Consider the following 16,892-nt stretch of genomic DNA (forward strand, 5'->3'; position numbering starts at 1 on the left):
ATTTGTTTTACTGCTCCTATTTAGCTCGAACTATTATTAATTTCTATTGAAATAAAAGTTTAAAATTTCAATATTAAAATATAGTATATTGAAATATACAATAAAAATGTTTAACTTTTGTAGTAATTAAACTTTATAAGAATTTCAATTCATTTTTATATAAAAATTTCAAGTTTGCATGGAATTTGAATTTAGAACAAATTATAATATTCCATGTTTTGTTACAGTTTTCTTCCACTCTTCATTCCTTCTATGGAATTGCATGGCTCCTCCTCGATAACGGCCTTCACGAAAAATTTCCTACCAAAGCATCGATGATCCTGTTCCTCGCATCTAATGGCGAGTCACATGCATTTTTGTTCCTCTGGTCACTCGATCATGTCGTAGGATGACAGGTCCGAATCGACACGGATGACTGGTTGTATTACGTGGAACTTTTGACGAGCATAATGACCGCGAGTATAATACTCGTGAGTAGTAGCATTTTTTGACTGTGTTTTATGTATTAGCTCAGGATAGGTTTTCTTGTATGTCGCGGTTTTAAATATTGAAAATAATGCATTAATATATAAGGAATTTGTACGAAGAACATAATGTTGATATATATTCGTTATTATTATTTACATAATTATATTCAAATAAATAACGAAATGATTTTGTTTAACTACTTTATAGCGGAGAAGTCTGATTCCCTCAGATTTTGTTACTATGAAAATTCCAATTATTATCAACATTATTTTAAGGCTTATAATGATTAGATTTAATCTTTATCTTCTATTTTACGATAGCCTAGAACAAATGCATTATTTGTGTTTTATATTCAGTATTATTTCTGTTATATGTGAAATATGAAATATGAAAGTATGAGTTTAATTTCGTCTTTCCGTTAAAATGTATCAAATTTCGTGTGCAAGAGGACAAGAGTTTTTCTTGTATGCTTTAAACCTTTTTCCTTCGTTTAATGTTAGATTTACAGGTGTTAACGTTTTTTATTAATTTTATAGTATTGCAGTTTGTTTTAGTACGATATTTGAAATAGGTTTTTCTTCCTATATGAATATTAATTTTATTTTTATTTTAAGAATTAGTGTTTCGGTATTTTGTCGTGATTATTTTAATTAGCTTTCTAGTTAGAGTTGCATTGATCAACGATCGCGTTTTTGAAAGTAGTATTGCGACTATATCATGCCCAATCTTCTTCCACTGGACTCTGGAACTACGTTCCTGCTTCTGGATCATCAGATACAGTTTCATCGGTAGCCTACTATATGGCTACACTGGACCCGTTATTAGTGTTGCGAACATGTAAATTTGTGTGCATAGAATTATAATTATCAATGTTGCGTAAATAATACACACGGGAATTTTCTGTTTTTTTTTATCAGTAGTAAATTAATTAACGTTGAAAAAATAATAATTCGGTTACATCGAATGGATACTTTGATGGCTCTTCTGGCTTGCAGAGTCATTTCCTTTTCTGTTTATGTTTGAAAATACTGCTAAGATATGTTGTTGTTTGTTAAATAATGAATATTTTTTGGGTGGGATGGACTTCCATTAAATAATTTCATATTGCATTTAAGGAAAAGTAAAAAAATGTAGTCAAAAAGGAAAAAAGATATTTTTGTATATCATCCCACTATTAATTTATTTGAAAAATACGCAAGCAAGAATGATCAGTACATCTTTTTAGAATGAATAACCTGAATATTCGTTATTGTAATATTTATCTTAAATAATAAATATGAATTGGTTATGAATCAATTTGGTAAATGAAGTTGTTACAAGCTCGTTGTCAAATTAATTGGATCGTTAAGAAATAAACCAGGTGATTTTTATCTGTTCTTCCTTCATCTTAGAACTTCAATTCAATTAAGAACCCAAGTTAAATTTAGATTCAAATTTTTCAATTCAAATTCTTAGATCGAATCTCGTGTCTTGGTAATTTGATATCTTCTTGTGTCTAATATGTCTTCCTTCCAGGTTCTTTTTTTAATGTACTAATCCAATAAATGAGTATGTTCCAGATTGATTAACTTGTAGGAAGTATAAATTATGCATATGAAATCTTAACGACTTCTCAAGTACCTATGAACAAACGACTAGGAAGTGAAATAGTATGGATTTAAAAAAATGATTTACGGAGAAGAAACATGTATGAAGAAGTCACATTTGAGTCCCTTTTATTGTTATCTAACTATATATATTTATAGAAGTGCACTAATTTTTGTATGGTTTAAGTTTATTTCAGGATCTATTGTGAGATCGACGGAAGGACACTTACGTCCCACGCTTGCCCTATACAATGCCCTATACAATACAATTTCCCATTCCATTTCTTTATATGAATAGATCTTTCTTATATCAGACCCCCATAGATGGATCTTTAAAATTTTCTGGTCAGGACTTATAAAAGAACCTTCCTAAATCCTGACCGATAGGGTTAATGGAGAAACCTTCAAATTTCTCACAAGTAGGATTTAAAAAGGTATCAAGACTAGTGATAGTTAGGATCTATAAAGATCCCGTTCACGTCTCTGATAGATAGGACCTATAAAAGAATGTTTTATTTTGTTTAAACTAATTTAAATTCAAGTTTGTTTCAGAAATTTCTACAAGACTACTAGGAAGATACAAAGTATTTACAGATACATGTAAAGAAGAATTTCGCGATGCACAACACTGAAGATATCATTTTATAAAATACCCATTCTCTCTGTCTCTTCATTATGTTTAAATATATGGTAGTTAGAACCCATGAGAGCTCTGTATTAGGTAGAATATAGAGGGTGTTTTGAAATTCGTAGGTACAACAATTTTAAGCTGCTTTCGATGCTTCCAATGCTTTCAATGCTTCCAATGCTTTCAATGCTTGTAGTTAGATTTGTATTAAGTGCGTGCGTAATTATGGGTGCTATGTGAATGATGAAGAAAATTAGTATAATTCTCCATGATGCGCATTTTACTTCTTTTTAAACACTTTTAAGCGTCAAATATTCTTCATTTCTTTGACAGCAAAGATGTATAAAGAATATACTGTCTCTTAAAGAAATATAATTTAATTTAAGATTTAATTTGTCTTTTACCTTTAGCTGTCGAAATCGGTTTAGCTTCGCAACGACCGAAGGATCGAACGTTTCGCAAACGCATACGAAAAGTAGAATTTGCTGTAATTTCTTCTATTCAAAATTAGTAAATTTTTGCGTAAAAGGAGGGTGGATGGGATCGTAGATAGGGTGGGTCTCCACTCGCAGCAACCTCCACGTGGTGAGACCTGGAAACTTAGTATTATTTCATATACAATTGCTAACTGTATCATGGTATATGATAGAATTATGAATTGTATTATAAATAATATTATGAGCTGATTGGCTGTGATCGCTATTGTATCATCATGGAACACTTGTTAGATAGCTTCATCGATTTCTGCATAATCATGGATTCGCATTGTAGTTGTGTTGTTTACAATCTCTTAACACACAATAAAGTTTAATCTTAATTTCAAGCATAATCAACGTTGTAACTTTCTTTTGTGAATCATTCAACAATTCATTAGATCGTCTGCGTTTATGCGTGTAACGAACAAAGATCTTCTCATGGCTACTGGCCTTTATCGTTTTCCATTCGATTGGGATTAAATCGAGGTTGAAAAGCGACTTGACATGCAGTAATTCCTATGTTCCCCTGAGCAAATCGTAGATGGCGTAAGAAACAAGTCCGGTCTTTTTCGAAGTCGGTATTTCAGAACCCGTGAGACGTAAATTCTCATTTCGCCAAATGTCGCGTATATCCTTTGTGTCGATGATACGATCCACTAATTTGCCGATCTACTGTTAAAAACTGTTAGAATGTTGGTAAAAAGTAGGCAATAAGTACGAGCCGTGAAAAAGTAAATATCGCTAGTATTGATTTGTTTGTTAGTTAGAAAGCGGTAGCTTGAGAGGCATCGAGTTATCGCATTGCCGAACAGAAATTCTCCTCTTACATAACGACTGTTTTAATACATAAATTTTCGATATCTATCAAGGCGTTCCTTGACGAAAGTCCCTATGACTTCGCGATCGACAGATCTAATACAATTACGAGGTGTTTCCAAGAAGAAGATTCTAGTATAAGGATTCAGAAATACGTGTCAAGAATTTCTTCTTTAACCAACGATACTTTGACTCGAACGAGTTACATAAATTGATTACACACAATTACTAGATAAACTCTTTCATACAAGATAGTAGAAATGCCCGGAATGGAGAATGTGACCAATTTCGGTCTTCGAGTGGAGAAATTCAAGAAAGATTTCCTCAAGCATTACCAGGCCAAGTTTCCAAACCTGTTCCGTATTTGTTTTGATCCGATAGGCACTCATAAGAAATCGCGTGCCTTTATCGGTTTCTTGCTCGGATTTTTTATGGCTGCTCTTCTATACGAATGCATTATCGTCGACCTGCAGTTCGAAGCGTATACCAGCGTGTGCCTTGGTGGTATTTTGATTACGATGCTGTCAATTGGATGTGCCTTGTCGATTCAGGTGATAACCAACTCCTTCGGAATATTTTATCTCTAAAAACAATTTTCCTACCGATTATTCGTAATAGAAACACACCACCTTTGTTGATACTTTCGTAAAGCAAGTGTAACGCAAGTAAAATTTAAGTGCAGTTCCACCGAAAATAAACACATGTTTTATTGTTTAATTAATAACTTTCCACACTACAATTTCCCGTGTACTCGAGATTAGAAATGAAAAATTAATAGTCACTGTGATATATTTCACGATATGTCTCTCGAAGATTACTTCGTAACTAGCTTTTCTCGGCACGTGTCGAAGCTCGTTTAGTCAGTGGAAACTTCATTAGCAACGTAATGCTGTCTGTCAAGTAATTGCGATTATATCTGCTGCGTGTAACTGCAATTGATCATAATCCGTTAACTGATTACAACTGCTGTAATTAAGTCTGATTCGCATGAACGAACAGCTCGTCATGATATAACGCTGAAATCATCCTTTGACGTATTTAATGGATTCCACGTTTGTTTTTTGTCACATTCTTCGTATCATAAATATTTCTCGCACCGTACGTTTTAAATTTTAAATCAAGCAGTCCATTATTTATAATTCCACACACATTTTTCATGTTTTATTTACAATTCTTCCGTCTGCTTCAGATCAGATATTATTATTAGCACTTAACGGTCCAAGTGTGCTTCTCACGCACCACCGATGTGCGGCGCTCTACTCTTTAAAATCTAACACTTAAAAATTTGCAAGTCGAATTAAATAATAATTAAATAAACCTTTACCTGCATAAGATCTCGCATACCTGTTATTCAGTTTCTGAATATTTATAACATTTACAATAATAAGTGATCAATATTTAAGAACGTAACATATTCGATATTTACCATTGTTAACACATCGCAGGCGAGATGCTTTGCGAATAACGAAGTGATGTTACTATGTTTTGCCAGTAGCGGAAATTGCTATTGTTTTTCTTCAAACTTTTGGACGATATATTTCATATGTTAATAAAAACGCTAAATATCTTATTGGAAATATTGAAATATGAAATTCGATATATATAAGAACTTATTTATTATTCATTTAATATTTGTTATTTATTTGTAACACAATAGGTGAGGTGTATTTCCATTTTGACGATACCAGCGTTTTTTGGCCGAGCAGGTCGAAGTATGTTGAGAGCACTGATTTTTGGATACATCATTGCCGGACCATTGTTTAATTTAGTGTATAACGCTAAGGAGGTGGTAAGAACATTCGGCTGCACTACACAGTTGACGTACAACCTTACCAAGACAAGATTTGATTTAATGTTCAAACCATTTCAACAGGTATATCTACTGTTCTGTTAACAACGAGTAAATAAGTGTAAATTAACTCTTACAATGTGTACGCGAAACATTGATTTTTATTAGAAAGGATCAAAAAATATACAGTATCAACTAAATAGAATAAAATATGCAACTTCATCATTCCTGTGTTTTCAGCAAATTAGGAGGCTCAGATAACCTTGCTCGTTATATTTTAATTAAAATTCATATTTTGAGCGAATTCATATTAAAGTCGAAATAATTTCGATGCCAGTTACGATTCCAATGTTTGTTAGGTTACACAATTTGGAATAAAATTTTCCGAAAGCACAGGAAGATCCAGTATGATCCAGGTAGAGATACGTATGTCTGCGTGTTTTTTTTTTTTTTTTGCTGCGTCGGCGCCAGTTACGAACATTCCTCTTATTTTTAATCGTTATATTTATTAAAAGGCGATCCTTGCTATGAAAGCGGATGCAAATGAGATAAAAGACACGCTTTCTTCGGTGAGGGACTTAATGAGCCCGATTGTCGAAGAAGTGGAGGGAGAGGAAGAAATGTTGCGATTAAAGGAGGAAAACGATTATTTGGACGAGTTGCAAGGTGATACAAAAAGAAGCAAGGAAATCGAACAGAAGCATGAGAAAAAAATTGAAGAAGCCAAATCAGATGCAGAAATATTTGAAGCTAAATATAAGAAAAAAATCGAAGCTCGATGCGAGGAGCAACTTAGTCGAGGTGCGGGAAGATGTAGGTATGTTTGAAAAACCTGTTACATATCTTGCAATTTATAATACCATTTAATTTTAATACTGCCCGAGTATTCCAATCAAAATATTTGGCAACTTTTGCTAATTATAAAATTTACCAAATATTTATTTTATTTCTATCATTTATTATTTATACCATCAAATTATGTTCTCTCTACCTCATTTCAATTATTTAATGGAAATTACAATACATTTTCTTTATAGGTTTCTCGTGAGTTAGAAATTTAAATTAATATTGTCAAATAATCTTAAAGGGACATGTTCGGTAATGCTTATGACAAGTGTTACGAAGCAGTGAGCGTATTTGCTGCTTGGCTGCTGTGTTGGCCGATGAAACTCACTTTCGTCTGTAATCTGGTTCAAGCACTGGGTGGTTCTAGTATCTGTGATCCTGAAGGAAAGGTTGATAGTGGCATCGGCGAGGGATACATCGCTTTGAAAGGTGTTATTATAAAATTATTGATTCTTCTTAAAAATTAAATGAAAAAGAACGAAACATAATTCTTTATCAATTTTCCTACTATTAAATATTGAACGGAAGTTCAATATTATTTTAAAATAATCATTTAACAAATATGTTAACCGTTTAACGTGTCCAAGCCTGATGCGATCTATTTTGTTAGAAAAGATTCGTCTTTTTCTCTTATTAGTCACGCGCGAGCCACTTGGAAGACGTGGAACTTGATCCATGTCTTTTAAAATTTATTATTATTTACGTCATTTTCTCGCGACGAATTAACTCATAAATGCAAATCATTTGCTTTCCGAGAAATAAATATTAATAAATGTTAATTTATATAATTAAAATAATAAATTAATCAAAAGTGGAGTTGACCAGTTTGGCTCCCGAGAGGCTCGCACGTCAGGCACCGTTTGCGAATCGCGATTTCCTGTGTTAAAGTTTACCCGGACGATCTTTCTTCGAAGGTGCTCGGGACGAATTCAGCCGAAGCTTAAAGGACGCGAAGCTGCAATACAAAGTGAGGAAGCCGCCAGTGATTTTGGATCTTCAAGATTCAGAGTATGCTGCCAGAGCGGTAATACACGAATTCACAGTGCGAAGAAGATTGTTCCAGTCCGTGATGACCATCGTAAAAAGATGCTTGTCCTTCGTGTTTCTAAAAATCATTCTCGACGCTCAGAGATACCACGACGAATATTTGAATGATATTGAGTTCGACAATATATATGTGTCGCCCTATTTCCGCAAGATAGACGCAAGAAGAAGAGCACGCGGTAGTATGACTCTGTTGCCGTTCAAGAAAATCGAGAGGAGAAAGTTTGTTGACCCTTACAGTGTGAAACCGAGCAAAACCGAAAGGTCTCATTTGACTGGACAGACAGTTAAATTGCTTCTCGAGCTCATCACGGCCAGTGTTTTCGTAATTTTGGATTGGTTATTTTATGAAGTGTTAGATTTAATCAGGAGGCACGCTTATATGGAGTACGCTCAGGTAGAATTCATTTGTATAAGTAGGATATAAACAGGGTAGATTTACCTAGAAACAGGGTCATTTTAAGTATCAGTGGTTCACGATTAAGGAGTTGAAATGATAGATGATACATGCGCCGCTCGAAAGTCTTAACACGTTGCTTATCAGCAGCCTATTAATAGGCTTCATAGCATCAGCGTTTATGGACTGGTTGCCTATACATCTGCGTTTTGTTACCTCGGTTATCAACCGGCAGGCCACCGATCGGTTTTTCCCAAATCTATTAGAAGCGGTAGAAGTAGAAAGATTATTAGAAAGATTCGCACGTGCGCTGTCAATAATAATAGCGCGTTATCTACTTTTTCAAAGTGGACAACGATGATGGCGATGAGAGTTGTCGACTCCGAAATCGATAATATCTGGAATCTTGAACTGACAGTCTGTCGTATGTATCCTCTTGATTTACTGCGAGTGAGTAATGTGTTAAGACTATTTTAGAAAATTATGCACGAATGACGTGACGTGTTTATGGTTCTTTGCGTTTCAATCGTGTTTTCAATAGTACGTTGCGCTTTGGTCCAACGTTTCCTGAAACTCCCAAGATTCTTATGCTTGTTCGGAACAGACCTGATCTGTTTCACACAACGCAATGCAATGTACTAATGTCAGTGAAAGTTATTTGATTTTCCACTTGACTGTACGATTGAAACCCGGAGAATCACAGATATTGCGCAATTACTTACATATTTTATACACAGGGCGAGTCTCCTAACATGACGACTTGAAATAACTCGTAAGTTATTTTTTGTACGAAACAATGTTTCAAACGAAAATTGCATGGTATCTAGGCTATCTAAAATATTAGACATTCCATTTAAAAAACTGAACGTGATCCTAGTATATCGTTAAAAATGTAAGGTAATAAAAAACAAATTATAGGATTATGTGCCCCTAGATACCATGCAACTTCTGCTTCAAACGTCCCTTCCTACAACGTATAATTTGCAAGTTATTTTAAGTCGTCATGTTAGGACACTCACCCTGTATATATAATTATAATATATAATAATGATAATATAATAATAGTATATAATAATGTAATGATACATATATATTTTGCAAAAGAATCCACAGTTTGCATCGTTCTAAAATAATGTGTTTTTTCAGGCAGGCCACCACGACCTAAGTTTGGAAATTCGAGGAACGGGGGTGATCGCATCATTGATCAGAAACGCGATTCGCGGTTTCAACGTGAAGAAACGAATCAAAACCGTGGTTTCGAACAGCGCGTGCCTTCCTCGACCTACGAAACTACCCGCTTACGTAATCGTCAAGATCTACGGTACCTTCATAGCAGTTTTCCTCCTGATCTTCGCGTCCATCTACACTGAGAGATTACGTCGTGGCATTTGCTCGTTCTTTTATCGAAGAAGAGAAAAGAGACGAGTATTGTACCTCTATAACGAGAGTTTACGGCGCAGACTCTCGTACGCCAAGTTCATGAAGGCTAAGGTAAAGAATATGGTGAGAACGCGTCATTTGGAGAACGAGGTGAATTTCTGGTTGGCCGTGAGACTTAAATGGCCGGATCGTTTTGGATGGCTCAAGTACTTCGCCTGTGCCAGAGAAAGATGTTTAATCTGCGGCGATCCGGAGCCTAGAAAAGGGCCAAAGTACCGAGCATGCACCACTCCAGGCTGCCCCTTCTTGCATTGCGCTGAATGCTGGAGAGACATAGGAAAGATTTGCTATGCTTGCACTGAGTTTTCCGATACTGAAACGGAAGAGTACGACACCCAACGCAGTGACTTTTAGTTCAGTCAACTCGCTGTCGACCAAGCGATGGAATAATTCGTACAAGTTGCCTAAACGCAACATTATTGATAAACACAGTAACTCATAACATGTTTGAAAAAATCCTTGCGACTCACTTTTATAATCACAATGTTGAAATACAATGATGTAAGCTAAGCAACAAAAATTGCAAATGAAATGCTGAGTTAATGCATCGTTGATCTTTAAAGAATCTAAAAAGAAGAAGAAGACTTGTTGAAGATTTATAACTGAAGACGTTAATTAATAAGCTTAATTATTGAATTATATTATATGAATGGTGGTGCTGTAATTATAACCATTCTTTATTTATGTACTATGCTACTAATTATTGAATATGAATACATTAATTCCTGATTTATGTCTTTTGGTAGCCATTTAAATGATTAAGCCAGTAGAATTTAAAACAAGGAAACTTAAATTTATGCCAAATCGATTAATTTTATTCCAATGTTTAACATACGATTGGAGATTACGTATTCTTTTGAAGAAAGTACATATGATAGGATCAATATTACGCCTCGAGGTACCAATGATACTAATCAAGATTGTAGGTAGTAGTGGCTAGAAACATTTTTCGGGAAACTATGATATCATCAGAGATGGTAAGGCCATCTCTACGTATAGATCTCACGTAACAAACTCGACAAGAAGTCTCAGATTTCATGAGGAAGAAACGAGAACTTAAACCGTGCATTTACTATGTTGGATTTATGAGGACTGTGATGCTCGAATGGAATACAAAACATTCAAGAGCACAAAGTAGGATCATTCCTAGTTTTATAATACAATGGTATTATCCGAGGAATCTCGCATCTCCATTAAATTTCCACGAAGCCAACGATGTATCAAGGTAACGTTAACATAAGTATAATGAGTTGCAGACGCGGAACGATTTACGTCTGTTTCACATAATTCAAGGAAAGATTGCGATTGTGCGACGAATCTACTTGAATACGACATGAGGTCTCGCAAATTGGTTAAATTCCGTTCACATACACGAAGAGGCAAGATACTGTATGTTGTTATAAAGAGAATTTAACGATGATTGCTATAATTGCTAGTACTGTACAAAAAACAAAGTACATAATACGTATACTGTTCTTATTAGTTAAAATGTTGTATCCATGATTTCGTAATTGAAGGAAACTCGAGTTCTACTCATTTTCTTTGTAGCATTTTAACTTATGTAAGAAGGATAATTTTATTATTTCATCGTTTCACTGTTTTACTGCTTCATCAGTTTGTTATTCCATTACTCTGCCATTTTATTACTTTATCATTTGAAGAGCACTCGAGGGGAACGCGACAAACTAGGGTTATGGTTCCTGGAAAAGGAATAGCTTGTTAGATTCGGAAATATAAGCTTCCTGAGTGCAGGTGACAGACCTACGAAATTTTATGAACAATTTTTTAATGTTCAATAGGGTGTAAAAATACGTATTTAATTTTGCAAGCAAATAAGAGGGCAATTTTAATAACATGGAATTGATTATGGAATTTTACAATTGTTCATCATGTTTCCTGCCTATGGTCTTTGATTTACAATTTTCCTATTTTACTATTTTCTCATCTTATAACTCTACTGTTTTATAATTTTACTGTTTCTCTATATTACTATTCTATGATTCTATTATTCTGCCATTTCTTCGTTTTACCGTACTATTTTCAAAATTTGTAGGAAACTCTGGTATTTCAACATTTTCATACGGATGACGCACAAGAGGCACAATAGAGGTACCGGTCAGCTGTTGCAAGCTAAAATCGAATTTCATCCACGTTAACAAGAATTGCTCGGTTCTTCGAACATCGCGGCGCGCAAGAAAATGATCTTTCCGTGTGCATTTTTCCTAAGGAATTACGCGGTAGGTACAATTTCCTTTAGGTATGATAAGTAATTGGCCGCGATTTCGTGCTACTAACGAGCCATGCACGAGACATATAAGATCTCCACGCTAACGAGCTGGACGTTCAGTAATCGAAAAAGCCAGCAACGGTGAATCTCCGCTCAACGAAGATGAAGACTGTCCTGATTGCTGTCGTGGCTGCTATCTGCTTCCTGCTCGGTGAAGTACATTCCGAAGACAAATATACGACGAAGTACGACGACATCGACATCAACCTCGTACTGAACAACGAGAGACTTCTGAAAGGATACGTGAACTGCTTACTTGATCGTGGTACTTGCACCCCGGACGCGGCTGAACTTAAAAGTGAGATTTTTCCTATGTAAAATTTTTTTTTATATATATATATATAGAAAATGATTGTCGTTTTGCGTGATAAGTCGATTATAGTGTGTTGTTCTATTTAGATAATTTATTATTTATATATGTATAGGGGTGGTTCGTATTTATTTTAAAAATGAAATACATTTTATTGTATTATTTTTATTTTATGTTCTACTACATTTTGTTTGTGGCATTTCGATGCTATAAAACTGTTGAACAGTGAAAAATTATAAATAAAATGTGTAGTGAGCGTAAAAACTTTGGAGTAAAAACAGGGAATGGTTGATCTTCTTTATGGAATAGGACAAGAAATATCTCCATTCTTTCTATTTTCAGCGCTTGTAAACATTAATATAATAATGGAAGAATACTTTATTTAGTCAGACTGTACGTCTATCACAAGGAGGTTCTTTGGCTTAGCGTAGTGATTTACTTGTTACATGTACACACTTCCTATTCCTAGGAATAGTTATTCTATCTTTATAGCCTATTATTATTAGATGTACATGTAGTTTAATTCTTTTATCTTAGTTTTAATATCATTTATATGTGCATGATTTAACTTTGGTACCAATATGCTACAATACAATGTATTTTCCTAGTTACTACTTAATTACATTTGTGTTATTGCTCTGTGTTTCTTCCTTAAGGATGCTATTATGAAATCTTTAGTATTTAACTTATCTTCCTTTTCATAGCTTTCTGGTTGTACTATTTTAAATTTTCAACTTTCTCATTCAACTTTCCAAATCATCAAATTTTCATTTAGCTTTTTTCCTTGTTGTATGTCTGTGCTGATTAGGCTTAGCTTCATGGTTATTTGAACTTTTTCTAGATACTGATAGGATGATTGGATATTATTTATTTCGATAACAATTCAATTTTTAATATTCAATTTGGAGGAAGAAATTAGGATAATATAAAACAATCACATCTTTCTCTAATAATCTTCTTTCTCTAACCTCTAACCCCAATTAGAGTTTCAGTGTCACAGAATATGCTATTAATTCATCATTACTTTAAATTATAAAAAGACACTTATAAGGAAAAATACACATCAAATGAAAGCAATAATTTTTGCTAATTCAGTAATGGATCAAAATGATCTGACTGGCCTTCCCATGTAATGTTAGAGTCCATGCTATGAACAATACAGTTAAACTCAATGGACCTTGGTCCCTCAATAGTGCACTAACATATTAAAACGCGATTATCTAAATATAATAAAGTCATTACTTAGTGGCATTCCATGTTTCTTCCCCTTACCCTCCACATGTTTAACACAATCATCCAATGACTCCAATTAAAGACTACTTATCATGTGTCATAGCCTGGCTTAACCACCGAACATCCAACGAGTCAAAACAAAGAAACATAAACAACGCGAACAAGAGGTTACGGTTGAGCGCCAGGAGGAAGAAGAAAAACTATGGCGGTGTCGTTTAGAGCATCATCGCAAAGGTCGTTACAAGGCACCTTCGCTCAGAGAAATGTCGGACGAGTCAATTACGATATGTCCGTGCACTCGTATGCATATTCCAGTGATGTTCAGAACGTTGTCGTTTCACGGTCGACCGCAATTTTATGAGCGTCGTTACTATTCCTGAGGTACAAGGCCGCGCATTAAATCGATTACGCGTCCTTTGCCATCTAAGAAAAAGGATCCACGCGTGTTACAATTACTCGTGTATAGAATTTATTTCTGCTCGCATCATTGCAGCTGAGATTCTTGATTGCAAGGAAGTTTGTTATCTCTGTCTTTTGTCTTCTTTTTAGGAAGCTGCGTGTTAGCCTTTTGTGTCAGGAACACCTTTACAGCAAGATCCGATATCGTTAGAGTGAATTTTATTGAAATCAGGACTTTCGTTTGGAAAAGAAAGAAATTGCAAGTGTTTCTAAACTCAAAATTCATTCACGCGGTGGCCTTCTGTCTCTTGACATCTTTCTATTGGCAAGAACAATACGAGAGGAATAATCTTCATATTACTATGAAATTTTGTCATCGTAACAGAAATACGTTCAAGGTACACCATGTCTAACCCATTAGAAGATAATTTTAGTGATATAACGAATAACTGGAGAGCAATTGATTGATTATATAAGCATCGTCCAATCAATCCAATCAAGTATGTGTTAGTTATATAATATTAACGATGAAGTCCATAATGAAACTATATCCAATAATTTGGGATTTGAACATTCAATCACACTATCGCTCTAATTTGTATTATATTATGTACTTATATTGTGCACTGTACTGTTGTATACATACTCATCAGACACAGAGTATGTGTGGCTGTTATAATGTAGATTTAAGCCATGACTGTTTCATCTTTTTTTACGCATGACGAGTATACTCCTCATAACAAAAAATATTGCCATTTTCATATTTTCATGGCGAGTATACCTGTGAAAAACAGCCAACTGGTTAAACACCTATACTCGACTCGATGCAGTGTAAGAAGTACAAGTTTCTTTTTGTCATTACTGTCTAACCTCTTTCGAGCTGTTCTCTTTTAAAATACGTCTAAAAAGATCAGCTGAATCGCTGTATTAAAGCTCCTTTTCTATGGTTTTTACGTTGAGTTGAATTAGTGTGTAAAAATAAACTCAATGATTTATAATTAAAATTACAGAAAACTTGCCTGATGCATTGGCCCACGGATGCTCAGCGTGCAGCGAAAAGCAGAAAGAAATAGCGGACAAGCTTTCGCAATATCTGATCGACAATAGAGAGGAAGAATGGAGTCTTCTGGAGGCTAAGTACGACCCGTCAGGAGCTTACAGACAACGTTACCTTCAGAACCAATTCAAAGAAAAAGCTGTGGACTAAATTAACCTCGTAATTCAACGGCATCGATTATCTTCGCTTCATTCTTGTTCATATTAAATCTACTTGGTATACACGTAATGATGCACTGCAATGATTTGCTATAAATGCTTACAGAACATCCATTGATCGCTATGGATTATATGATAAAAACATTTTAAAACAATGAATTACGTATTCTACAAATCTGCACATTTCTTCGAAGAGAAATCATCAAGGGCCTTTCTATAATTGTAATTACAACCAATTAAAGTTATCTGAAAAATACATCAGAGTGTTGATTTTCTAGTCTAATATAAAGACGTATACGAAACTTGAAAATTATTTCCTCTCGATTTTCTTGTTTAAAAAATATTTTAACGTCTAAATTATTTACTACAGACTCTGTTTAAAACTTGAAAACATTTCAGTTCCAATTTTTCAATAAAAAAATACCTTCGTTTAGATTTACTAGAGAGAACTACATATTTAAAGCTTGAAAATTATTCATCTCAGTTTGAAAAATACATTTTAAAGTATAAGTTTAATACTCAAAAATTGTCCACCTTAAATGTTTCAAGTGAGAAAATAGTTTCAGAATCTGCAAAAAAAAAAATTGCTTCAGACCTTGAAACATATTCAACTGAAATTTGTTGATTATAAGAAAATTAAGATACCTGTCGTCTTAAATGTTTAATTACCAGAACAGAAGATTGTTCGACTGAAATTCCTTAAACATCAAAAGAACAAGAAATTAAATTCGTGTCTAATTCTCTATCACAAAAATTGTATTACAAGTAATTTCAACCACAGAATTACCGAAAAACTATTCGTGCACGAGCCAACATTTAGGGTTCATCTAATTTGCATGCTATCAGCGAAAATGATCTGTTGCGTCTCGCTCGAACACAATAATTAATTCGAGACTAATTAAACGGTGATTAATGAGCCTACGACTAATTTATCAACTTCGAATAGAGACAGGCCTGAATTCGCGTTCAGCTAAAAGTGGGTAAAATCAGATCTAATAACTGGAGCGCCGAGGAAGACGCGAGTGCCGGACGAATCCTCGATTATCCTTCGAAGTTGATTACTCATCGTGATCCTTGACACGGAACGCCTTTTTGCATGAAACAATCGACTATTAAAACTCAGTCGCGACCTATGGCGTTAAACGTCATGCAAGAAATTGCAGTTGTGTTTGACAAATTATTTGCTGCGATATAGACGTTGGTTTGCGCGACATTTAAGCTGTCGATTATAATCAGATAGAAACGACGTGACCGAACTACAATTTGCGACCAATTTCACGCCTGTCATGATAATAAAAACAATTAATTGAATTGCATCTCTCGTATCTCTTGTATCGTGGCTTTATCAGCCATTGCAACACGAATGCAAGAAAATTATTTTCTTGATGAAAGTATCGCTTTACGAATCGTGCAAATTCTTTAGGAAAATTTATTTCTTAGTTTTTAGAGGCTTAATTGTTATGCAAGGACTTTTATTTGAAGAAAAATTGTGAAAAATGTATTACGAATTACAAATTTTTCGAACTTACTTTCGTCCTTCATCCTCGAATTCTGTTCGATTTCTGTGCAACAGGAATATGTTAACACGTTCGGGTGAAAAAAGATATAACCTAACAAACACGAAAAAATAAACCATGAAAGTCTGCTACAAACAATCAGAAAACAATTCCCGGAGCAAATATACCAATTAATAAAATCCTACTTAAACAGCAGAACCTTCGTAATAAAAATCAAGGACACATACTCTGAAGTTAAAGATATCAAGGCTGGGGTTCCGCAAGGAAGCGTCCTAGGACCAATACTATACACATTATACACGGCCAACATACCAACAACTACCAATAGCAAAATACTGACATTCGCGGACGATACAGCTATACTAGTCAGACACACTAACCCAGAAACAGCAGTCACATTACTACAAGAACACACCACAAAAATAGAAAAGTGGCTGCAAG

At 34.5% G+C, this 16,892-nt stretch overlaps 2 protein-coding genes and 1 long non-coding RNA gene across 6 annotated transcripts; 2 read left to right on the forward strand and 1 right to left on the reverse strand.

Annotated features, from left to right (window-relative positions):
- Window positions 1-1,553: 1,553 nt before the first annotated feature.
- Window positions 1,554-3,226, reverse strand: LOC122576849. The gene is made up of 3 exons (XR_006319922.1): window positions 3,087-3,226; window positions 2,647-2,914; window positions 1,554-2,551 (listed from the first exon to the last, which is right to left on the reverse strand). It is a non-coding gene; the product is annotated as an uncharacterized LOC122576849 (long non-coding RNA).
- LOC122576847 (protein sneaky-like) lies at window positions 2,535-11,718 on the forward strand. 4 transcript variants are annotated; one of them, XR_006319919.1, is made up of 8 exons: window positions 2,535-4,525; window positions 5,632-5,847; window positions 6,279-6,580; window positions 6,851-7,038; window positions 7,524-8,050; window positions 9,197-11,051; window positions 11,152-11,242; window positions 11,544-11,716. XR_006319919.1 is itself a non-coding variant. In XM_043747685.1 (6 exons), exons 1-6 carry the CDS (start codon window positions 4,235-4,237, stop codon window positions 9,842-9,844), a joined length of 2,172 nt encoding a protein of 723 aa, XP_043603620.1. In that variant the 5' UTR covers window positions 2,535-4,234; the 3' UTR covers window positions 9,845-11,718. The 4 variants fall into 4 exon arrangements, 1 of the variants encoding a protein (XP_043603620.1); XR_006319920.1 differs by lacking the exon at window positions 11,152-11,242 and having other exon boundaries at window positions 9,197-10,879; window positions 11,544-11,714; XR_006319921.1 differs by lacking the exon at window positions 11,152-11,242 and having other exon boundaries at window positions 9,197-10,715; window positions 11,544-11,714.
- Window positions 11,719-11,837: 119 nt separating this feature from the next.
- On the forward strand, window positions 11,838-15,190 carry LOC122576848 (ejaculatory bulb-specific protein 3-like). Its single transcript, XM_043747687.1, has 2 exons — window positions 11,838-12,075; window positions 14,730-15,190. Exons 1-2 carry the CDS (start codon window positions 11,880-11,882, stop codon window positions 14,924-14,926), a joined length of 393 nt encoding a protein of 130 aa, XP_043603622.1. The 5' UTR covers window positions 11,838-11,879; the 3' UTR covers window positions 14,927-15,190.
- Window positions 15,191-16,892: the final 1,702 nt, after the last annotated feature.

Source organism: Bombus pyrosoma, linkage group LG17, assembly GCF_014825855.1.
Source record: "Bombus pyrosoma isolate SC7728 linkage group LG17, ASM1482585v1, whole genome shotgun sequence".
NCBI classification, from domain to species: Eukaryota; Metazoa; Arthropoda; class Insecta; order Hymenoptera; family Apidae; genus Bombus; species Bombus pyrosoma.